This window comes from Hypomesus transpacificus, chromosome 1 (assembly GCF_021917145.1).
Source record: "Hypomesus transpacificus isolate Combined female chromosome 1, fHypTra1, whole genome shotgun sequence".
Taxonomy (NCBI): Eukaryota; Metazoa; Chordata; class Actinopteri; order Osmeriformes; family Osmeridae; genus Hypomesus; species Hypomesus transpacificus.
In genome coordinates this window covers 9,630,243-9,654,878 of record NC_061060.1, presented here as the reverse complement: position 1 = coordinate 9,654,878, position 24,636 = coordinate 9,630,243, and the positions used below count along the sequence as shown (strand labels likewise).

The 24,636-nt window shown below is 42.9% G+C and overlaps 4 protein-coding genes across 9 annotated transcripts; 1 reads left to right on the top strand and 3 right to left on the bottom strand.

Annotated features, from left to right (window-relative positions):
• Window positions 1-560: 560 nt before the first annotated feature.
• Window positions 561-2,448, bottom strand: mid1ip1l (MID1 interacting protein 1, like). The gene is made up of 2 exons (XM_047024925.1): window positions 2,309-2,448; window positions 561-1,801 (listed from the first exon to the last, which is right to left on the bottom strand). The coding sequence occupies exon 2, from the start codon at window positions 1,706-1,708 to the stop codon at window positions 1,214-1,216; it is 495 nt and encodes a 164-aa protein (XP_046880881.1). The 5' UTR covers window positions 1,709-1,801; window positions 2,309-2,448; the 3' UTR covers window positions 561-1,213.
• A 576-nt stretch (window positions 2,449-3,024) lies between these two features.
• On the bottom strand, window positions 3,025-6,871 carry tspan7 (tetraspanin 7). 3 transcript variants are annotated; one of them, XM_047023680.1, is made up of 8 exons: window positions 6,676-6,871; window positions 5,386-5,574; window positions 5,205-5,279; window positions 5,025-5,120; window positions 4,585-4,740; window positions 4,366-4,449; window positions 4,164-4,248; window positions 3,025-3,744 (listed from the first exon to the last, which is right to left on the bottom strand). In XM_047023680.1, the coding sequence occupies exons 1-7, from the start codon at window positions 6,760-6,762 to the stop codon at window positions 4,180-4,182; spliced, it is 756 nt and encodes a 251-aa protein (XP_046879636.1). In that variant the 5' UTR covers window positions 6,763-6,871; the 3' UTR covers window positions 3,025-3,744; window positions 4,164-4,179. The 3 variants fall into 3 exon arrangements, with proteins under 3 accessions (XP_046879636.1, XP_046879617.1, XP_046879627.1); XM_047023661.1 differs by having other exon boundaries at window positions 3,025-3,841; window positions 6,676-6,870; XM_047023671.1 differs by having other exon boundaries at window positions 3,025-3,723; window positions 6,676-6,870.
• A 552-nt stretch (window positions 6,872-7,423) lies between these two features.
• srpx2 (sushi-repeat containing protein X-linked 2) lies at window positions 7,424-13,835 on the top strand. The gene is made up of 10 exons (XM_047020706.1): window positions 7,424-7,752; window positions 10,615-10,692; window positions 10,861-11,052; window positions 11,251-11,427; window positions 11,775-11,898; window positions 11,975-12,096; window positions 12,340-12,519; window positions 12,599-12,732; window positions 12,853-12,974; window positions 13,062-13,835. Exons 1-10 carry the CDS (start codon window positions 7,677-7,679, stop codon window positions 13,240-13,242), a joined length of 1,386 nt encoding a protein of 461 aa, XP_046876662.1. The 5' UTR covers window positions 7,424-7,676; the 3' UTR covers window positions 13,243-13,835.
• sytl4 (synaptotagmin-like 4) lies at window positions 13,501-24,519 on the bottom strand. Of its 4 annotated transcripts, XM_047020677.1 has the most exons (18): window positions 24,412-24,512; window positions 23,071-23,210; window positions 22,725-22,908; window positions 22,342-22,557; window positions 21,964-22,073; window positions 21,696-21,813; window positions 21,378-21,512; window positions 21,185-21,281; window positions 20,989-21,088; window positions 20,741-20,841; window positions 20,507-20,596; window positions 19,901-20,079; window positions 19,393-19,495; window positions 16,869-17,030; window positions 16,669-16,774; window positions 16,454-16,562; window positions 16,129-16,337; window positions 13,501-14,214 (listed from the first exon to the last, which is right to left on the bottom strand). In XM_047020677.1, exons 3-18 carry the CDS (start codon window positions 22,841-22,843, stop codon window positions 14,075-14,077), a joined length of 2,094 nt encoding a protein of 697 aa, XP_046876633.1. In that variant the 5' UTR covers window positions 22,844-22,908; window positions 23,071-23,210; window positions 24,412-24,512; the 3' UTR covers window positions 13,501-14,074. The 4 variants fall into 4 exon arrangements, with proteins under 4 accessions (XP_046876633.1, XP_046876625.1, XP_046876647.1 ...); XM_047020669.1 differs by lacking the exon at window positions 23,071-23,210 and having other exon boundaries at window positions 24,412-24,519; XM_047020691.1 differs by lacking the exon at window positions 23,071-23,210 and having other exon boundaries at window positions 22,498-22,557; window positions 24,412-24,519.
• Window positions 24,520-24,636: the final 117 nt, after the last annotated feature.

The following is a 24,636-nucleotide window of genomic DNA, read 5'->3' as shown; positions in this document are numbered from 1 at the left end:
ATTGGGTCTTGCCAAACGAACATTTGGCAGGTCAACGGCTTGCTGTCTCACCACAATAAACACCAAACAACATTCTTGCATAAAGTTGGTCCTCTTCAAAATATTGTTTCTGTTCAAAGGTGATGTATTCTCAAAAAGTCCCCATTTATGGTTCATGAGCACAGAACCTCCTTAATGTCAGAGAACCTGCATTCAGATATTGTTCCAGATCACCTCTAGAAAAGCAAGAGAACTCCCAAATGCATCACTTAACTTGCATACACCTACCATACTTTGGTAAGTGCAGCATGTTTATATAACAGTTAACACGTTAAAGCATGTTTTATCACGGCACTCCACATTCCTCAGTAGTAAGAACAAACTGAGTCTTTTCAACCAAGGGGGCCTAATGTGATACAGTAAAGAGACACACCCAGGCTGAAGCTTGACCACTAGTTATATCCATTCATTGTCAGGACAAACAAAGTACATAGAAAATGTGTTTGAAGTCTTTATTCTGTGTTTACTGCATCTCTGCTTAATATAAAAAGTTCAAATACTCAAGTGACAATACACAGAAATGAAAGTAGCATTAATAGACCTTGTTTATTTTTTGATATTCAGACGTGAACCTACAGAAGGGCTGAAATAAAAACTGTACCAGGAGTGGTGCGTAGTATTCATTTAAAAAAATCTAGGCCCTTGAACAGCCCAAGTCCTTAATGTCAAGGAGGGACAGAATAACCAGCATTCCAAATTCTCCTACAGTTAGAAACAGTTACTTTACAGACAAGACACAGCTCCAACAAAGAACCACTTCAATTCTGAGTAGTGAAATGTCAACTCACATGTACCAGAGCCACAATTAAAACTATACTCAAAGCTCTGCAAACAGTTTTAATAGAGCATACCAAACACTGCATAACAGTTTGACTTCATTGCCTTCACACGTTGAGGGCCATGTGTAGGTATCAATCAGATTGGTTTACAGTGATGATTAGCAGAGCTTTCAGAAAGAGGGGGGGGGGGGGAAGAGAGAGAGAAGAGGAGGAGGAGGGGGGGGGGGGGGGGGAGATGGGGACACTGCTCAGACAGGATTGAGAAGTCACAAGGTAGTTCTGGTCAGCTCACACTGCCCTGCTCAGACATCTTCCATTAGGAGTGTGAGGCCTCCCATGACAGTGCATCCCACGCTTGCAAGTCAAGCAGTCCATATAGAATCCAATTGTGGCTCCTATCTCATGAAGTTGCCACCTCCAATTTCTCTCTTGTAGCGGTTAGTGAGGTGGTCTGCCTGCACTGTGAGTTTAGACAGGACACCAAACAACCCTCTAAGATGGTAGTGGAACTGGTCCTCCAGGTCTGAGCCCTCTTCACCAGGGAGCCCCCCTGTCACAGGCTGCTGCTCCTCTTGCTTGACTGCCATTTCCAGGAAACTGGCCCCACCACTTATCTCCCTCTTAATTAGGCCCCATTCCATGTCGTTTTTGATAGACTTCAGCAGGAGGTAGTGCTCGTACATGTCCCTCTGCTTGTTGGGAAAAGGCTCGTTGTTGTTTTCCACCACCTCTGGGGGATGGCTCACTTGCTGCTCCTCCAACGGCACATCCCGCAGGAGGCTTGGCACCATAATGGTCTCGTCCATGTTGTTGGCTGCTGCGATGAAGCGGTGCATCACGTTGATGAGGGAGTGCTTATTGCTCACGGTGTCGTTGCTAATCTGCATCATTGTGAAGGCTTTACGTTTACTTGAGTTTCGAAATAAACAGGTGGAGTCAGGCAGTGTTCCTTGGTGGATAGGCTTGTCGATTCAAATTCACATCTGTAAGATGGAAGTGAAGATCGTTAGGGTAGGAGAACATGGATGTCAGAATTGTAACATTTTAATCAAACAATAACCCATGTGCATCGAGGTCGACTGACGAACATGGTTCCCTGGCAAATGCTAACATTGTAGGCCATAAATATTAAACGCGCTGCAAGACGCTCAGGCACTGCCTTCATTCACAAAGAATAATTCTGATGAACAATAGTTGCATGACAATATTGTACGAGGAGCCCTGAAATTGCTGCATTAGCCGACTAGAAGGCTCTTCATAACGGAGCTTAAAGGCTTAACCTGGCTTGCTACCGCATCTCTTCCTGCCAGTCATCGGTTTATAGATTGCGAATCAAAATCAGATAAACATACTTAATGTTATTACTTCAACGTAGGTGCCTTCAATTATATTAACTACGACATTTCGCATTTAATTTATATTAGTAATTTCTGGCATTCATTTGACCTTGCCCTTTTACAGAGGAAATAGGTCGGAAAAAGGTTACTGACCTGAATCAGATGGAAACCTGAGCAAACGTTTAGATGATGAGCAGATGAAAACCAATTCCAAAACGTAAGCAACTCAGGCTTCTATCTCCATCTGCCTGGAAGAAAAGTATGGACTTCCTCAACCTATTGCAAAGAACCGTGAGCTTTTATAGTGGCAAAGCCGGGTGGCTAAACACGCCCTCTTCCTTTCCTAGAGAAGAAGGCGTGATCATGGACTGAGCGACAACGATAAAGACCAATTAGAGATCACATTAGGGTATGCGTGTCTGTCAAGCGATGCTTTGTGGATTTGTCTGCGTAGCCACTTCCATACGATTTAACAATATGGATACTGTCACGGTTTCATCCACATAGCATACCGTGTAATCTAATTTTGACAAATATTGCGTTTTTCGAGGAACAGCGTTAATTTACAAAAATTTGAATCTGTATTCTACCTCACAAAATATTTATTTGTGTGCAGTCAATACTGCCACCTAGAGTATTTTTAGTATGAAGCTTCTAAACTGCAGTTTATGTTAGTGTTTCACTTTTGTTCACTGCATTTAATTACTTTTATTCTAATCTATTAATAAGATTGCTATATTTAGCAATTTATGAGTATAAACCCTTTATGGTTATAAACTTAAGAGGTTTAGGTGTTTGGTGCCACTTAATATTTAGGGTACATTTAGTTTGTTTAAAGGCAAAGCGTGCGAAAAAAAGTAACAAAAAAATGTATGAACATTAAACATCTTTATTTTTTTCAAGTATTTCACATGCTGTTTCCACAAATGAACACAAAACAATTAACACTGATGATTAACTGATGAAAAGTAGGTTATATGAATAATGTATTGAGATATGATCAACATAGACAGCAATGCAAAACGACTGGGAATGCTGAGTGACATATTACAAAAAACATGGTGCATTACTTTCCTCCAGAATATACACACTATTTCAGAACATCTTTAAACATATATTTTTTCAATTTCAATGGAAATACATTTGTGGTTGTACCCGATGTTCAAATACACCAAGACCAACTTCCTGTAATGTTTTGGTGGTCTAAACAGTGCCCTCTTACCATTTTAATGCCATATAAAATATCATGCATACACACAAAATGCCCATTCACAACAATATCAGAGGATAGCCATTACTAACAAGAGCTGCAAAATGTATAGCTGTTCACACTTTGTATGAGCCAACTACAATTGTTATGCATACTGACATACTTAGATCACATTGTTTTGGAGTTTATACGTGAATCAAAGGAACACTAGTCAAGGAATCAAATAAACCACTATTCAAGCTCAGGACAAATGTATTAACAAGCTAAATTACTAAACTTCTGAAGAAGACAATGGGTATCCCTCATGATGTCCATTCACTTTGTTCCTCCTGTCTGGTTGCAATCGGAAGGTCAAAATCTAAAAAGCAGCAACAATGTCCTATAAAAGACATACATAACTAATAATACACATGACAGATTAAAACAATGTAAGTTCCCTTTGAGTCAATTTGCACCGTGATCTGCTCATCAATAGCCTAAAATAAAAAAAAGATGACATATCAGATGTCTGTAGTAGCCAACATGCCCTTGAGTGCAACAGGATTGGATATTTCAGTGACATTTGACCTCACCACAATGCAGGACCCACATAACAAAACAATCCCACATCATTCTTTAAAATGTCCTTAACAGACAATTCGTACTTAGTTTTAACTTCAGGAGATGTGCTAAGTAGTTTTAGACAGTGTTGCAATACTAATTCTGTTTCCGATTGTTAGATAAGCTCTAGATATATAGAGTTCAAATAGAAGGATATGGACCCTACAGTGAGCCTATAACCCCAGGGCTGGGTATTACCTGTGGAAGGGCACAGCTAGACCATCTCATACTGGTTGTTGGTGATGTATCGAGACAAGCAGCAGGCCAGAAATATCCCAATGAGCTAATCCGAAATAAAGGGTGTTAGTATAGATATGAAGACAATATGCATTTAATCACTATTACCACATTGTAAACAAGACTATTTTCATTTATTTAGCTCTAGTGTTCATTTTGTTACCTGGAAAAATGCTATTCCAAAAGATATTCCTGCAATTATTCCGAGATTGGATTCCATCACAGAGGACACCAGGGCGACACAGCCCTAAACATGAGGACGGAAATGTATGTGCATTTATATATATGATCATTTTGTGCCACTGCAGTAATACAACCATTTCAATGCTAGACTGTTGGATATCACAATATTGAAAAGTGTCTCAAATGGCAGAGCACTCACCTTATCAAAGACCTCCGTTGCGAATTTGGTAGGATCTTTGACAGTCTCAGAGGTGCAGTCAGCAAGTGGCTTACAACAGCTTTTAGGAATGCCGTTTTGTTTGAAGTAATCTGTCTCGATCCAGTCTGTATAGTTCTGCGTCCCACAGCATTGCAACTGCACAAACGTGCACATGGCAAAAAATTTATATCATATAAATCAGTGTCTGATGGGCTATTATACAAAAATATAATTACTGTCAAGTTCAACATGTATAAAAGATAATATAGGATGAGATAAACGTATCTATCTGGATAACAACTTTTATTCAGCTGGGGTCTTGAAATGGATGTCAGGTAGCCATCCGTTCAAAACCTGTTCCAGAAGCACATTTCTGTGGCTTTCCCAAACAAATAAGTCCTTTAAAAGTAAAGTATGGCTTGGATTTGAGATGTACTTACAGTCCTCTGAATAGTGTCTACTGCAATGCTTCTGGTGTCATTCATATTGTAGTTCTTCTCAGCCTCTCCATAAGCCTTATATATAATAGCCTTGATCTGCAGGACATGGACATTTGGGTTTGTTTGTGTTGTGGCCAAATGGTTAGGTGGTGTATTGTTAATTGTGTGCCAATTTCTCACCTCGTGCCGGAATATGAAGCCAGAAACTCCTGCCACAAGCTCAGCAAGGAACACTAAAGTCAGGAACATGGCATACTGAAGGCAAAGGAATACAAACACATACAGGCGGTCAAACTGTTATCACAACGACAAAGTAGAAACAACCCAAGATGATGTTTTGAATACAAAATGCAGCCCTCACCAGCTTCAACATCCACGGGCTACCGCGGCATGTAGCAAAGCAACCAAACAGGCCAAAGATAACAATAATGGCCCCAGTTCCTATGAGGACATATGGCGCGTTGGTGCTAGTGTCAGAGGCCAGGGAGATAAAGGCTTCCATATTCACCTTCCCCCATACTCCAACAGCCAGTAGGATCACCCCTGTGAACTAAGATAAAGCATGGTCAGTCAGCAACATACTTAATGCAGGGTCCGAGAAGAGATGTTTCAGAGGTTTGGGCTATTTCTGTGACACAAAAGCCAAGATTTACGGCTCAGACTACCATCCTAATTATACACCTCAGGTAGACCTATCAATTACATTGTGTAGTGAAGCACTTACTGGTAGCCAGGACAGGGGCCATATCTCAGAAAGCTTTGAGGTTTTCACACTAGCCTGTAAACAGGTTCCTAAGGCAGTAAGAAGTAAACATGCCCCCCAGCAACCAATAGGGTTCAGTTTCATCAGCTCTGTCTTTCACCCTCCATGCATCACCTAAGCTGACCATTAGTTAGTACAAAACTCATTAGTGCCCTGAGCCATGAAAAATACTAATCAACATGTATCTTTGCTGTCATAAAGAACAGTGTTGGCGTGAACTTTGAACCAAGTAAATGCACCTCTTATATTCAGTAGTCATGGAAAGAAACATGACAAACAGATCTCAAGCTAATTAAATCACAGCCATAGTTGCAAAGAGTTGGCAAAACGTAATATGGCAAAGCCACGCGAAATGTGTTTAAACAAACGACAAACAAATACCATATTAGGGATGACTACTTGCATGGTGTTCTAAAACAAGTTACTCTTTTTAGTTGGTTGTAACCTGGTACAACGTGGTGGTGTTGACAACATCTGGTACTTCGACTGCGTAAACTAGTCCAACACGGATTAAACACTAATGAGGGAAAGCGCTTACAATCATCGAATGATAAAAATCACAAAGCCTAAAAACATGATGATTTTGTTTTGCCAAATCAACGTCTCCAATATAAATTTTATTAAAAAAACTGTTTTCGTTAACTAGGCAAAGTAAGTAACCTAACTACATTCTACAAAGGGTGGTGGCGTCGTTGAAACAGTTGTTTACCATCAAATGAGGTTTATGGAAACATTTAATTACGACTGGTAATTTTTCCTACTCGCATCAATAGCCATTTTTCCGGCGTTGACCATAACTCCTTTGTTGATCCGTGTCATGTTGGCACCAACGCTAACTTAGCCCATTGTTACCTCGGCGTCAGTTTATAAGATGCAAAAAAAACTTACCCAAAATATGAGACTGTAAGAAATTAGAAAAGTCTTTAAACATGTTATCACAGGTTTTGTTTGAAGCCGTCTTGACGGTGGAGACATGATGATTATTTCTCCGAGTTTATCTCTGATACTCGTCGTGAAATAAAGAAAAACTTTCACTGCGCGGCGCCCCTCTGGGAAAAAGAAAAAACTTTCCCGATAAATCAAGAAGGTCCAATCCAAGGAGAAGGGAAGTGTCGTCAGTATTCCAAATCCACTTTCCTGTAAAAAAAATAAAAAATAAAATTGCCCATGTATTTGGGGGATTGATTCGGCTGGTGTTGATCTGCTGGATGCGTGTCACTATACCACTCATAGTAAAAACTATGATTGTCTTTTATTGAACAATTAATAACAAATAATTGTTAAAATAACCTAAACTTAGGCATTATTGGATCACTCTCATATTACACTCATATTACTAAAGTTGATACCCTACATGTTGTTAGAGTAGACTAAAATATGTATCCTAGGTTTTTGCGCTAACTATTGCATTGGGGTGTGTTTGACTTTATTTCATCTTACATTTTGTTTTCGTAATGTTCTATGATCATCTGTGTGTATTAACCTAATCACGGTAGCCTACAGTGTAGGACTAAGTGTGATGTGCCCGATGATAAGAGGAAAATAGGCTACATTTTACAACATTGATTTTCATTGTAAATCTTGTCGACTGAGACACAGTCAAAGGTCTAATAGTGTCCCCCAGCGGTAGGCCTACGTATTCGAATCACGCAAAATAGGTGAGGATCTCTTGCGAACTGCGGGACTGCAGAGCCAATTTGATTTGGTGGACTTTCGGGACTCGGAATTGTTTTGTTAATATTAGAGAAAGTACATTCTTCTGTAGACAAAAATAACTACATCTTGAACTCTGTGTATGAACTAGCCGTCGATGGATAGATAGTTTAGCTTATCTGAAATAGGCTAATTTTCCTCAACTAGAACTTTTAGCCTACTACAAAAGTGTCGGAATGTCACACAGACATAGGCCTATACTCCTATTGTATATTTATTTAGTAAGCGATTTATTGGGACTTAACGATGAAGGTACAGTAAAATTACTATCGCTTGTTTTATTCTTTCGGCTTTTAGGTTAGAGTGCAGGCTACGTTTACAGACTTGACGACGCTCAGTCTGCGTACATATGATTGGCCAAGCAGATATAGCAGGCACATTCTCTTCATTGTGCTTCCAAGTAGAATATGTATCTTATTTCGTGACCTACTGTATATTTGTTCAGTTTTTATTGATAAAAACTATTTTTTTTCTGGGCCGGGTTAGTCATGCATTCACGACCACATTCATTTCTATGATCTGCATTACATTCCATGGGGAAATACCTTCATCACCGCAGCAATATGATATATATTAGGTGCAGATGTGCTGGGGTCTGTGATATGGCTGATGGAGGGTTGACTCATCCTTTACCACTTATTCCTAAGGCCAGAACAAAGAGGACCATGCAGGGCCATCCATAACTCCATAACTCACTTAACATGATAACACTTGTAACTAATATTAACCTCAAATGTGATTTAATTACAGTATAAAAACTGTGTGAAGAGTGATTCAAATTGTATTTCATTTATATTAACCAACTGATAATAATTTTTTCTTACACATTTGCTAATTACTTCCATCTATTTAGGTCCTGTTGGCGTATAAATGCCATTAAGGGCTTGGAGCCACAGGGGCATAAGTGCCATGTTGGGCAAAACTGATTAATTGGATTTGTATAGCCCTTTTTACAAGCAATATCACAGAGGGCTTCACATAGAACTGCACTTAAACCAGCCTAAAGGGAAACACTCTGAAAATGGTAGAAACCTTGGAAGTAGTAATTCAGTGACAGCCTATATCAAATGAAAGCTCTCGTGAAATCATTTCAGTGACAAAAACACACAACTGAAATGACAACGTGCTTAAAATAAAACTGAAAGGCAAAACAGTAAAAGTGGGATGGTGGGCAATTATTATTTTTTGGCTCTCCTGTAAAATGTGAGCTCTCACTGTGAACTGCTGTGTAGTCAGCTGCTTCTCCGATGTGGTACAGGAACTCCCTCCCAGATCAGTGTAATTACAATGCAGCTCTAATCACCAGCTAATTACTGAGTGTCCAAGGACCAGCTGTGGCAGGACCTTAAGTGGACAGTCATTTGAGTCACCAGAGATCCACCCAACCTACACATCCATAATAAGGCAAACCCCTAAATTGGCTATCTAGTTGTCTAAAGAAGGCAAGGTCCCAGCAGCATTTCCTCATTTCTTGGGGATAGGCATAGCTCAGTGGTAGAGCACTTGAGGTTACTGGGTTAAATCCTTACCGGAGGTTGCTTTGGGTAAAAGTGTCTGCTAAATTAATACTTTGCATGTATTTTACAATCTTGGGATGCCTGGCTGATCATGTTGGAAAAGTAGTGCATTTGTTTATTTGTTTCTTTCCTCATCAGCACAAATAGAGAAATACAAATTGCTCATCTGTAACTAATTAAAACAGTGTCTACAAGGACAATCTGTCCACACAGCTCACAGCGGGTCTACCATGAATAGTGGAACACACTCTCCCCAAGGTGACTCATACCTCCTTCTTGGATGTTCTCCTAGTAGAGACCGCTGCATGAGTTCCTGGTAAAGTAAGCTATGAGGCCAGGCTGCCCTGAGAGCTGTGGGATGTGTGCCCCAGATTCATGTCAGAGTCTGGGTATTTTACAAGCTCCCCACCACAACCAGCTCAGCACCACCACTCACAAGCCCATCATCAGTGTCACGGAAAATAGATGTCAGACCACTAATACAGGAATGCAGGGAAAGTCAGCAACTGCAATTGGTGACCTTCATCTTCAAATGTGTGCTGTCTCAGAATATGTGCTGTCTCAGAAGCCAAAGAGTTAGTTCATGCTGTTAAACTCCACTTGGATTTGTGTACATGAGGGAGTCTGGAGGCTTTCATTCAGGTTAGGTGTTTATGCTTGAAAGAACATGAGTCTTCTCGGGGGCTGGGGAATGGATGAAATGTAGTCTGGATCACTGCAGGATTTTCCAGTGGAGGTTAAGGTGCTGGTGGAAAGTACTCACATTGCCATTATAAACATGGGATTTTGTCATAGTGTAGTATAGTTGTTCTAAAATACATAAAGTCAACTATTTTTTTATTATAAATACATTTACGCATTTAGCAGACGATGACTAGCTAAAGATTACACTTTAGCCAGTGAGTAAGGCTTATTTTTCTGTTATCGGACCACTCTCTGTTTACAAGGACAGGCCATAGAAGAAGGAAAATTATAGTTCCCCACTCTTCTATGTAAACATGAGTGTTCCAGAAGGGATCATGTTCGTGAAATGGATCAAACCACAAAAGCTGGGAAAGAAGGGGTGGGTTGAAAGTAAAGATTCTGCTTCTTGGTTAAAAGACAAACATCTTTCCTCATCTAAGACTAGACCTCAGAAATATTCTCTAATATAAAAATAATTTCTAATAGATTAATTAAGTAATTAAGTAATTATGTTAAGTATACAAAGACACTAGATGTCTGTCTTTGGTTAAAGACTTCGGACTGCTTTTCAATATTCTCTGGAGGGCTTCTCTTTCCCTTATTGGAAATCCACATGTTTAAAATATCATTGAGCTGGTTCACAGAGGGACTTCACATCAGGCTGTGTAAAAATAAATGCTGAAGTACCTTCTCTCCTTGGCCTATATTAAGCCATGGAAGCCTGGTTGGTGTATTAACTAACATTTTCCTGAACATCAACTCAATTAGCATTTACTGCAGGGAAAACAGAACAAGGATGTAACTTATCATCAGTGTGCACATTTACAACAAATTCATGTTCCCAATAGGCTCTGTTTTATGAGACTTGCTTGTAAATTACTGATTAGAGCTAATAATAGATTGCTGGTTTCAGGCTCTCCAACCACAGTGCACAGCAGCTACAATGAGGTGATGCCCGAGGAAGATTACACTCCCCGCCTAGACTACAGAAGTAAGTGAGGGACACAAATGCACTAAACCAACCAGAAAACACCTAAACCACAACGTGTGGATCATTGTTGGGTTGACATAAATATTTCTAGAATGTACTTGGGACTTGATTGTGCTCTGATCACTGTGTAGAGTACTGTTGAGTTCTCACAGGGTTCTCTTGACACAGCTCCACATTGGTGTCACTCTTTGAGCCTGGCCAATGGGGAGGTGACGTGTTTCTCCCCCCGAGGAGGGAACTACCATAGCACGCTGGGAACGCGCTGCTTGATGACCTGCGACCGTGGTTACAGACTGCTGGGCAGAACGTCCATGAAGTGCATGGCCAACCGCCGCTGGTCGGGCACCACGCACTGCCGCAGTACGTGCTTGTTCAACGCACACAGAAGACTGACAGTGATAGCTCATGGAATCAGTTCACTGTTGTCTGTAATAATCCATGCTTTCTGCTTAAACATATGCTGTGTGTTGTTTTTTTCTTACAAAACCTTATAATGGCAGACTTTATGAGTCGTCTAGTGTGCCAACTTGCTATGTGTTTGGTGTGCTGGTTCCACAGGGGTGCGTTGCCGTGTGTTGCCTCTTATCTTGCATGGCTCGTACACCTGCACCCAGGGCTTTGTGGTGGACTCCCGCTGTGACTTCACCTGTGACCCAGGCTACAGGATGGAGGGGGAACACTCTCGCACCTGCCTGGAGGGGGGGTCATGGGGCGGCTATGAGCCCATCTGTGCAGGTACAGGTCCTGTGGTTCACTTGTTCTTTGAATGCAAACTAAAACAAGCATAACCTAATTCTGTACAAAAGGAGAGCTACCCAAAGGCCCACCCCTTCCTGTCCCCCACCAGACAGGATGCACATTTTTTCTTGTGTCATGTTTCCTCTGCCTATTTTCAAATCTTCCTATAAGGCCTCTCTTTGAAACAGGAATGAGTTAAACTGACCCAAACAAACATAATGTTATCAGTACTGTTAACTCTATTGTTGCTGTTGTCCTTAGTTACTACTTAACGTATAACTTATATTTAGCAGTCTTAAAAGCAAAATGATGTGGATTTATTTACAAACCTGGTGTTGTTTCAGATCAGGACCCTCCAAAAATCAGGTGTCCTATGTCCAGAGTTAAGGTTGCAGAGCCTGGGAAACTAACTGCCACTGTCTCCTGGGAAACCCCTGTTGCCACGGACACTGCTGATAAAACACTAAAGTATGTCACTGTTCCACCAGACATTTTTCTCTCTTTTTTACATTTCATGTGACACCTTTTCTATCTTTGATTGCAGTGTGATACTGGTGAGTGAATTGCCTGAAACAGGCTTCAAAGAGGGGACAAACCTTGTCCAGTACAAAGTCTATGACCAAGCCAGGAACAGGGCTACCTGCAGGTTTATTGTGCGTGTTGAGGGTAAGGCACAGTGGTCAATATCAGAGATTGGCATGACATATTCGTTTTGTTTTACCATACCATGGAAACTTCACAAACAAAGTGACACACACTGGTAGGTATCATGAACTGCAACAAACGCATAAGACAAACGTTTATGTATTCATAGGCCAACAGTCAAATATCCTTCCCAGTAAGGTCATGCTCGAATGAATAAGAACATTCATAGGTTACAGTCGATATATCTCCGGAATTTCTCCCCAGTGAGGAGGTGTCCAGTCCTCAAACCTCCTCTGCATGGCTACGTCACCTGCTCCTCCGATGGGAATAACTACGGAGCGGAGTGTGTGTGTCACTGTGACGGGGGCTACGAGAGAAGGGGAGCCTCCTCCCGTGTCTGCCAGTTTGACCACAGCTGGACCCACGAACCTGCTGAGTGTATTGGTCAGTACTGAGGACATATCTTAACGTCTTCAACATACTAATGTACTAATACATACTAATTGTGGTTGTGTGTGTGTAGCTATGGAGTTTAAAGCTGATGTGAGGTCAGCCTCTGCCCTCCTGGAACAGTTCTATGAGAAAAGGAGGCTCCTGATTGTGTCGGCGCCCAACATTGCTGATCAGGACTACAAGCTCCAGAACCTAATGATACAGGTGAGAGAAGGATCAACACAGAGAGGCAGAGAGAGGGAAATCAAGTCGATGGGCGGGGGAAGAAGGGGAAACCTCTGACTACACTACCTGACCAGAGCAGTGTATGTTTGCTGTGTTTAGAAAGCGAGCTGTGGCCTGGAGCTGAGGCATGTGACGGTGATCGAGCTGGTGGGTTCGCCTCCGAGAGAGAGGGGTCGCATCAAGGACCGTCGGCTGGGCCCTGAGGTCATCCAGGGCCTGAGGTAGGACGTCTTGGCTTAGATCACCATCAACTTCATCCTTAATCTCTTGATGTCAAAGGATGTGAAAGGCAATGTGTTGTGGTGTAGGCTGGCCCTGAGAATCTCCAGATCCTACTTCAACATGGTGCTGCTGGATAAGCAGAGTGTGGACCGAGAGAGATTCATCACCACCACCACCTCAGACGAGCTCTTCTCACACATTGATGACTACCTGCTGGACGAGGAGGAGCGAAACAGGCTAGAACTGTACAGGGACCACTGTGACTAGATCAACAGTGCACCCCCTGGTGGATGCTGGAGAGTACTGTCACCCCTCGGTCCTTGAGGAAATTTTCTGTGCTGTAGAGATTTAACATAAGCAGACTTTAAATTAGTCTACTGCAGGACAAGAGGAGGAACTTGGAACACAATAAATGTTTTTTGGAGGTAGTCATTGTTTGAGTCTGTCTCAAAGTATTATTAGGATTTTTACCTTTTTATACCTTCTAACATTTTCACTAACAAACATGAATGATTACAGGTTTAGTCAGTTCATATATTTATTATGTGAATAAACTATTTTATACAGGCATGATTCAAAATAAACTTAAAATGTTAAAATAATTAAAATATTTGAAAGACATATTTACCTTGCTGTCTACAAATGAAGAGCATTGTGTATAAGAATACATGTAATTTTGTGCAACAACAATATATACATATGTATATTCACTACAAGCTTGATGTCTCCATAAATCATTAGTAAGGATGCTAGCTAGATTATCTGTTTTACAAACCTGGATAACTGGATAACTAGTGCAAGAGAAAAGCACCCCCTTTAAAACCACTGTTTATAATGAGTAGTGCTTTCAGTGTACAAAACGTGCACTATGAACAATTGTGAACTATTCTGTAAGTGCTACATTTGATTTAAAATGCCTTTCAACAAGTAAAAAATCATAACGACAAGATTAAAGATAAAAATCTAAACCTTCAAGAAGGCCATGGGTGTGGTGTTTGTGGGTACAATAAAACAGGATCAACAGATAGTCATGATCATTGTGAAACCTGATAAATCATTGTGGCTTTTCATCCGTGTCCAGGCACTGTCCTTACTTGCCCTAGTTCTTGCCCATAGAGGAGCGCAATGGAAGAGTACCCTCTGCCCATGAGTCAGGGTACTGCATCATCTTCTCCCACAGACTCACTTCCTCCCCAGCTGAGTCCATTTCCACATCCTCCTTTCCCACTTTCATTGTGCCTGAGAAGATGTAGCACACACAGCATACTGTTAAGGTCTGCATTGATGCACACTACAATCAAACTTCTCAAGCACTAAGCAAGTAAGCAAATACTAAAGTATGTACAGTGCCCTCCAAAAGTATTGGAACAGTGAGGCCAATTCCTTTATTTTTGCTGTAGACTGAAAACATTTGGGCTTGACATCAAACGATGAATGTGAAACCAGAGATCAACGTTTCAGCTTTTATTTCCAGGTATTTACATCAGGATCTGATGCACAAATTAGAAAATATCACCTTTTTGTTCGAACCCACCCATTTGTCACGTGAGCAAAAGTATTGGAACATATGACTGACAGGTGTGTTTTGTTGCCCAGGTGTGTCCTATTACATACATTATTCAATCAATAAATACCACTGAATGTCTACACTCAGGTTCAGATTGGGTAAGATAGGTTTTGTCTATGCAGACTGTATTCAGAGGTGAAAACAACATGAAAACCGGAGCGCTGTCTTTGGGTGAAAAACAAGCAATTGTGAGTCTTAGAGAAGATGGAAAATCAATCAGAGCCATTGCAGAAACATTGGCCATATCCAGTACAACCATTTGGAATGTCCTGAAGAAGAAGAAAACTACTGGTGTATTAAGTAACAGACGTCGAACAGGTAGACCAAGGAAAACATCAGCAGTTGATGACAGAAACATTGTGAGAGCTGTAAAGAAAGACCCTAAAACAACTGTAAGTGAGATCAGCAACAACCTCCAGATGGCAGGAGTGAAGGTATCACTATCTACTGTTCGCAGAAAACTTCATGAACAAAAGTACAAGGGCTACACCAGAAGATGCAAACCACTCATTAGCAAGAAGAATAGGAAGGCCAGGCTGGAATTTGCCAAAAAGTACAGAGATGAACCTCAAAAATTCTGGGACAAAGTTTTATGGACTGATGAGACAAAGATTAACTTTTACCAAAGTGATGGAAAGGCTAAAGTTTGGAGAAAGAAAGGAACTGCTCATGATCCCAAACACACAAGCTCATCTGTGAAACACGGTGGAGGTAATGTCATGGCTTGGGCTTGCATGGCTTCTTCTAGGACGGGCTCATTAATCTTCATTGAGGATGTAACACATGATGGCAGCAGCAAAATGAACTCGGAAGTCTACAGAAACATTTTGTTTGCCAATTTAAGGAAAGATGCAACCAAACTGATTGGCAGAGCCTTCATCATGCAGCAAGATAACGACCCAAAACACACTGCCAAAACAACAAAGGAGTTCATCAGGGGCAAGAAATGGAAGGTATTAGACTGGCCAAGTCAATCTCCAGACTTAAACCCTATAGAGCATGCATTTTACCTGCTTAAGAGGAGACTGAAGGGAGGAACCCCACAAAACAAACAACAACTGAAAGAGGCTGCAGTGAAAGCCTGGGAAAGCATCAAAAAGGAAGAATGCAAAAGTTTGGTGACATCAATGGGTCACAGACTTGCTGCAGTTATTGAAAGCAAAGGATTTGCAACTAAATATTAAGTCTTATTCACTTAAATATGTTTTAAGTATATCTGTTCCAATACTTTTGCTCACATGACAAATGGGTGGATTCAAACAAAATGTGATATTTTCTTAGTTGTGCATCAGATCCTGATGTAAATACCTGGAAATAAAAGCTGAAACGTTGATCTCTGGTCTCACGTTCATTATTTGATGTCAAGCCCAAATGTTTTCAGTCTACAGCAAAAATAAAGGAATTCGCCTCACTGTTCCAATACTTTTGGAGGGCACTGTAGCTTTGTGTGTGAATTTAGCTGCAATTCAATCGCCTCATAGCAGCTTAATTGTCAACGATGTATTTAACATGCGCATACTGCTGATGTGTGGGATGATGTGTCCTCCTTCTCATCCAATCCGCTGGTGGTCTCGTCTGTGCCCTACCTGTGCCTGTGCTGAGGCGAACTCCCCCCAGGAAGTCATTCGAGCCCATGGCCTCCTTGTCCCACACGGTCAGTTCCAAGCTCATGGTCCTCAGCTGCTCCAGAGACATCTCCTTGTACACAAATGTGTGGTCATAGTGAGGGTTCAGAGTCTTCTTCACCACCGGAGTCTTCTTCTTACTGGACTTGGCTTTTGCTGGCAACAAGTACCTGAGTTACCAGAAACATGACAAGTAACAAATTATGAAACATCCAAAAGTGAATGATTATCGGGAAGTTGTTTTGAAGGTGAATCTGAGTAATGAAGTGAACAAGGTTCCGCTAACCCCTTTACAAAGGAATCTGACGTGTCCCCTGCTTTCATAGCCGTCAGGTTTTTTGCCTCTTTGATAAGGATGTGTAACTCCCCTCCTTCCTCTGTCTTCGCCTTCTTGCCTTAGGGAGGCAGAAACACACAGATGTCAGACAGAGAACCTCTCCCACAGTCTCACGCAGCAGAGCAGACACAAGCTCAGCTCCCAACCTCAAAATAATATCTTACCTTTGGTCTTGTCGATGGCTGGGTTTTTGGCTGAGACATACTTCAGAGAGACCACCAGTTCCCCTTTGTACTGGGCGAAGGCCGAGGACTGCCCTGAAGAGGACGCCTTAGAGAGAGGAGAGAAGCTGATGTAAAACTCCAGCAGACTATTGTGTAAACACTGCGTTATTCTCATGCATAGCTCTGAGTCCATGGCTTACTTTGCCCATCAGTAGCACACACTCCTCCTGTGTGGCGTCGAGGTCCCTGCTGTCCAGTGGTACCTCCACTTCTCCCAGGAAGGCGTTGCGACTGATGCGGCCATGGTGCCACACGGAGAGCAGGAGGGAGCGGAAGGCCAGCTGGGAGCGACTGATGGAGTACTGAAAGAGGGGGAGGGGGGGAGGAAATGACAGTGAGGAGCAAAAGAGCATAAGTCTGAAGTCTGATTAGTCTTCAGTCTTCAGGTTCAGTTCAAGTCTTTTGTTGTCAGATCCACAGAACAACACAGGGCCAGACTGGGCACTGAAATTCTTAGGACAAGACAACGCAAAGCCACTTGGCATAACATAACATAAGTACACAGAACATGGATTACATCTATGATAAGCTAAAATATAGTAAACCTCATATACAAATAATATACAATATTCAATACAGTACACTAAACCTCTAAATACACATAATACACACAATAACCTATTATACTAACCTTATAAACCTATGCTAACCTAAGACAAGTGAGGTACAATAGTGCAATATTTCTGACAGTGCAACCAGTAGCTAAAAGTGACAGTGTGTAAAGTGACAAGTTCAGGGCCATGTCACATTTTCCAGGCTTGCTTGCAGAACAAATTAGTTTCCAATGTAATGATTTGTGTAAGTTCCACCTTGTGTATACAAGTTAGCTACACCCAGTGGATTAAAAAAAGGGCAGAAACCAAATCAATATTTGTTTGCCGTTTACCCCTGCACTCTTATCTATGTCAACACTAAGCTTCTAGGCTGAAGTTGTGACAGTGTGTGGTTCTCTGACTGCCACTAAGCAATACATTTACATGTAGTCATTTAGCAGACGCTCTTATCCAGAGCGACTTTCAGTAAGTACAGGGACAGGTCTAGAGTTCAGAGATGGGTCATTTAGCATAAATCCTAGGATTGTTACGATCCATATCTTATACCACAATGATGCCACATCGTCATCAGAGCGATGACGATGCCATCGCTCTGACCATGCACACCGCTCTCTCCCACCTGGACAAGGGGAATACATATGTGAGGATGCTGTTCATTGACTACAGCTCTGCATTCAACACCATCATCCCCTCCAGACTGGTCTCCAAGCTTGTGGACCTGGGACTAAGCACCTCCCTCTGCAAGTGGATCTTCCACTTCCTGACGGGGAGGCCACAGGTGGTGAGAATCGGTGACCGCACTTCATCTGTACTGATCACCAACACAGGCACCCCCCAGGGCTGTGTGCTCAGCCCTCTCCTGTTCTCCTTGTTCACCCACGACTGTGCGGCTACGCACAGCTCCAACCTCCTCGTTAAGTTTGCTGACGACACAACCATCGTGGGCCTCATCTCTGACAGTGACGAGTCAGCCTACAGAGAGGAGGTTGACACCCTGACATCATGGTGTCAGGACAACAACCTCTCTCTTAACATCAGCAAGACCAAGGAGATGATTGTGGACTTTAGGAGGCGGCAGGAGGAGGAGCATGCACCCCTATTCATCAATGGATCGGAAGTGGAGAAGGTCAGCTGCTTCAAGTTCCTCGGGGTGAACATCAGCAATGACCTCACCTGGTCTGTTCACACGGACAAGGTGGTCAAAACGGCCCGTAAGCGCCTCTTCTTCCTGAGGAGACTGAAGAAGTTTGGTATGGACTCAGTCATCCTTACTAACTTTTACAGATGCACTATAGAAAGCATTCTGACTGGTTGTATCACAGTGTGGTATGGGAGCTGCACAGACCGGGACCGCAAGGCCCTACGAAGTGTGGTCCGTTCTGCTGAGTTCATCATCGGCAGGAAGCTCCCAGCCCTACAGGACACCTACCACACACGTTGCCTTAGGAAAGCCAGCAGGATTCTAAGAGACTGTTCCCACCCATCCTTCAGTCTCTTTACCCCGTTGCCTTCTGGCAGGCGTTACCGCAGCATCCGGTCGCGCACACGCAGACTGGACAACAGTTTCTACCCTAGGGTCATCAGGCTTCTCAATGGACACTGATATGGACATTTTTACTGCACACTAGTCACTTATACACTGTCACTTTCAGCTACTGGTTGCTCTTTCAGTAACATTGCACTACTGTACCTCGCCACCAGGCTCCTGTTTGGTCATTGACAAAGTCACTGATCTGTAAATTTGCACTACTGCACTGTACTCCATTTAGGTTAGATTAGTTTTTTTTTTCGGGTTGTAACAGGTTTTTTTTTTTTTTTTTTTGTGTATTAGGGTTAGTATAGCGTACTATTTATTGTTATCTGTAATTTAGGAAGTTTTAGTGTTAGGGTTAGTATAGTCGTTTATTTATTGCTATCTGTATATTTAGGAAGTTCACTTATCTAAGCTCAGCATAGATGTAAATTTGTTCTGTGTACTTATATGTTATGTTATGCCAAGTGCTTGCGTTGTCTTGTCTTAAGAATTTCAGTGCCCAGTCTAACCTTGTGTTGCTCTGTGCACCTGACAAATAAAAGACTTGAACTTGAACTTGAACTTGATAGTCATCACCTTCAGAGTTTCATTGTAGGTGGGGCTGACTGTGTTCCTCTTAATGCTTGTCTTCTTCTTGCTCTGGCGAGACTTGTCAGGGAGAAGGTAACATTTCACATACCTGTAGACCAAAACATTGAGTTAACTTTTTTTTATTTAAGCTGCTTGATATAAAGTTTTCCATCTGTTTCCACATTATGTTTAAAGTCCACCACACCAGTGACTGGGCTCCACTTCCTGACAACGGATGACTTTCAATTTCCTGTGAAACCTCAGTAATCACCTCAAGGAACTGAGATAAGGGCTGTTATGTAACCAAAGCTTCTGATATGATCTATTGTCAGAACATAACTCAAGGGCACGCATGCAGAGAACAACCATTTTCAACAGTCCTGTTCAGGGGCTGTGATGGTGACATGGTTAAAACAGTTGCCAATCCTTCTGTATGATGACCTGAGTGCCTGACTCATGTGTTCACCACTCATGTGTTCACCCCAGGGTGTCTGAGCCAAGGAGGGTCACTCACGGGTTGGAGCGTTGGCGAGTGGCGTCCCCGTAGGCCAGGGAGTGGCACTCCTTGATGACAATGTTGAGGGTCTGGCTGTGTTCATCGTAGCTGAGTGAGAACACGATGTCCCCGCTCACCTCCACGCTGTCATAGTCTCCTGCTTCGCTGTAGATGCTCATGAGACTGCCCAGTGTGCTCTATGGAAACACAAACACACTTTCAGAGTATACAAACGACATGCCTCTCTGCGTTTCAGTACTGTTTGTGCAAGGAGGCTTAAATTAGCTACCTAACTAACTAACTAACTGCAGAATCCATTATAGTAAGTTGTACTGCTGAGAAAGATAACCACAAAAGGAAACTACATCTAGGAAAATTCAAACAAACAACAAAAGAGGAAGTCAATTACACAAGTCTATGCATTGTACAATAATAGTTCACGGACTGTCACATGTAAATTCTACTTTGCGAATTTGCATGCCCAGGGGCAAGTTCGAGTTCAAGCATGTGTAACCATGGTTACCTAATTATAAGTGTTCACTTAGAGCTCAGCATGAACATGGATATGCTGACTGTTCTCAAACGTGTTAGAAATATACATGTGGAAAGATGTAGTGTGTTTACCTTGGAGCCTCTGAGATTGGAGACACTGGAGGCCACAGTCTGTCTATGGATGCTCACCAAGTTATCTATATCCTCATCTTCATCCTCATCCTGGAATCACAACAGGCAACCGTTTTAAAGGATGTTGGACACAGAGCTGAACTTTACAACACCTGACCTTTCAAAAGTTTACAGGTTGAACTCATTCAAACTGGGTTACATGAGCTCTCCTTAAGACAGGTATGTGGTGCCCACCTGTACATTGAGGCCCGGCACAGACTTGCTCCTGTCCCCCATTGAGGGCGCTCTTGCTTCCTCCTGTTCGTCCTTACGCAGATCCACCGTCGACGTGAACTCTGAAAAAGCCCGCAGTCACGCACCACCAGGTATTAAAATCGGATCAAATGAAAATAGCCTCGAGTGTATTACTGAACAGCCTCTTGGACCATTTGAGTGGACAGTTTGAGTGGACAGTTTGAGTGGACCATTCCAGACAGGCTCACCGGAGGTCTTAGCACCACTTCTGACACTCTTCTTAAACAGCCTGTCTTCCTCCATGGGTGCACAGCCTGGCCTGGGACTGGCCCGCTTCCCAATCCGGGCCTGGGGACAGAAAGACGACCAGTCAGTCCACTGAGAGCAGGCAGAACGCTGCAAGGTACGTCTTCGCTAGGAGGCAGGAGAGAATCAGTCCCTCACAGTGTCTGTGTTCGAGACAGAGCTTTGGTCGCTGACGCTGTCTGAGACATTTGTACTGGAGCCTGCTGTACTTGACCGACCCGTGGACAGCTCCTTCCTATGGGGCACATACCACTCATAATCAGCAGGTTCCCTTAGCTTGGCTCTGTTAGCATGTAGCAGTGACACATTCTGTGTTTTAAGTGTGTCCTACCTGGTGAGAAGAGGGGTCCCGCGTGATGACTCTGTCCCCGTTTTAGAACTGCTCAGACTGGTTTTCTCGGCAGACTCTGTGTCACTGCGCTGCTGCTGCTGCTCTCTAGACTCAACAGCCGTCTGGGGTTGTCCCCTATGGTGACATTAAAGCACATATTATCTTGTGCTTCCTCGTCAACTGACTGATGCCTTGTTCAGCGAGCTAACAGAGGAAACACTGGCCGATGGCAGGGAGGATTAGCATATTCAATATTACTTGCAGTACAACATTCATGAAGTGTGTGTGTGTGTGTCTGGTGAAGGGGACTCAGCTCACCCCTGGCTGTTGGCTGCCAAGTCCTTCAGCCTGGGCCGGGGGACTGGGGTTGGATTGCTGAGCTTCATCTCAGAGCTCTGCAGCAGCACCTCTCCCACCGTCTCTCTCTTCTTCACACCTACACAGCACAACAGCTTTTGACTTATGAACTGTAAAAGTTATAGCCTTTTCCACAGCACTGCTGTCACCATTCTATTATTTACAATAGATTGTTTTTCAGGGGAAACGTCAACATGTCAAAGTACCCAGAACCATTTCCTGTACTCACACGCAGGCTTGTTTTTTAGAGAGGATCTCACTATATCATGTCCGGTGGTTGAGGAGAAGCGGTTCACTCGCTGGTCATAGAACCAGTCCCCCGTACATTTCTTCATTTCACTGGTTTGAAGAATTTGATAAATGTAAGTACATTTGAAAGTACAAAAATGCAGTCAGTGAAATACATCCAAGCTGAAAGGGATTAGTAGTGCAACAGCAATGAAAGGAACTAAATACGGTTATTTATTTCTCAATTTTAGCAGGCAGCCAATAGCTTTAGAAATCTACATAGACCACATACAGCTATTGTCAATAGAGTGAGATTGTCAGAGTGAGATTACTGAGGTGCCTGGAGGAAGGAGTGGTGGAGATAAGGGGGGACTCTTACGCCTCTTTGGCACACACACTGCACACCCAGGATCCATTGGGACGCACAGCTCGGCAGTTGTGGCACACTTGGTGCTTACAGGCCCTACACTGGCAGGAGCTGACTGTCAGGCGAGCCAGTGGCTCCTGGCACCGGCCACAGCTGCGCTCACTGTACCTCCCACTGCTGCGCTTGGCTCCCTTCCTTTTGATGTCCAGCAGCTCAGCCTTCAACTTCCTGGAAAAAGGATGGGGTTCACAAAGGCCCATTTTTGACAAACACTGTAGCGGGATGCTGAATTGTTAATACACAAATGGACATCTCGGGCTACACACAATGTTTCCATGACAGCCAGTGAGGGACACAGCAGAGGGAGACTAACGAGACGCGTCCCAGGTTCTCACCGTACGCGTTGATCCTCGGCCTGCCTCAGCTCCTCATCTCTCCTCAGCACCTCCAGGATCAAGTCCCGCTCCGACTCGGTCAGGAAGGACAGGTTGATCATGTCTTCACCCTTGGGCATGGCTCCTTCTCTCCCAGGTTACCCCCCCTGGCCCGTGGGCTGGTCACCCTAGGACACACACCTGGCTACAATAGGAGGAAACCAGACATTAGCTGGGTATGGCTAGACTGCAGACACGGATAGAGGCCCTTCTGGTGGTGGGTGGGGGGGAGGGAGGGGAGGGGAGGAAAGAGACAGATTGAGTGTGGATCAGGACTGTCAAAGGGACTTCTTGATGATGGAGTGACCTTTTCCTCCTCCTCCATGCAGCGGGGCTACTGCCAGCCTGTCAGAGAACTTTCTCTGCCCTGCTGGAGATGGGCAATTACAGAGATAGATCCAGCGCAGCACCCAGCGTAGCGCCAATCAACTGAGATGACCCCGCAAACTACAGTGAACACAGAAAAAGATACTTCGATATTTGAGCATTTCCCAAAAAGACAGCGTAATCTTCAATGGGGACAATAGACAACCTGGTCTTCACCCATACAAACAAAATATGATAGTATAGCTGTCAGTAGATACAACAGCACAAACAACATGATCTAAGTCCTGGTACGGTAAATCGTGTTGACAGTAGCATGTATAAATGCCATGTGATGACTAATAGGGACCAGGATTCTTGTGGTTTAAATCCCGGAGGGAACCTCCAGCAGGGCAAAAGGTTTTGAGTTGGAATGGGAACAGGAAAGGCAAAAACAACATGAGCTCATCAGTCTGTGGGTTCCCACCCTCTAAGGACACACAGAGGCTGGCAGAGTGTACTGGTTAAACCATTTGTTTAATCCTGACTTCAAGCTTGTCATCAGCTATGTTCCAGTCAGACCATGACTGGTTCTGATAAAGCTCCTAAGACATTTATAAAACAGAGTATGGAGCTTAAAAGGTGACACTGGTGAGTTGTTGATTGCTCAAAAATGTTGTACAATAGAACCCAGAAAACGTTTTCCTCATTGTTTAAACACTTCACCCACGCCTGATAAAGCACACACCTGTACATCAACTTAGAGGAGTATTGGGTGACCTCCTTCAAGGAAACGTCTAAGAGAGTCAAGCATTTAATTATCAAGGCACCTCTTAACATATTGTGTGGTCAATAAAAATGCAATTCCATTCGATTCAGTTAAATAATACATGTAAAATATAACAACACAGTAGTGATGTAACCTATAAATTGCTATCACAATTTCCTTGTCTTAGTTATCAAAAAATACGCTTCGGTGTGCATTTGCACGAACTATCGCAAGACATAAGAAACATAATTTCGACAAGAATCTCACGTCATCCATTACAATGCAAAGCCTGTGCGAATAAACGAGGTGTAGTTACTTTGGCTATACACAATCGCCGGCAAATAATGCAACGTCAACTTGTGGACTACATACTAATCAGAGATAACATATTGCACCTGTGGAAGGGCAACTCGCTTTACGACTATGATGTTCATCAACACTCAATTTTTTTTACCACATTCTGATTTACCCTGATTGACAGAACTTGAAAAATGCCGCTTCTTCAGAAAAGATTCATCCTTAATAAATGTAAACACATGAAAATGTATTTGAATAGAGAAATTAGAATTTACCAACCTCGACGATTGAATGTTTTCCCAGTTTCCCAAGAGCTCCGTTTGCTGAGCCTGAAACTGTTGACTTTCAGCGTTGGTTAGAGACAGCCAAGTTCCGGAAGAAAACTTACTCGTGGAGGGGCGAGGCAAACTATGCCGTTAACATTTTTCCGTGACAGGTGCATTTCCTAGCTGATATACCCCCATTTTTTCGTGAAGTGTAGGCTGGTCCATTATTGAGGAATGT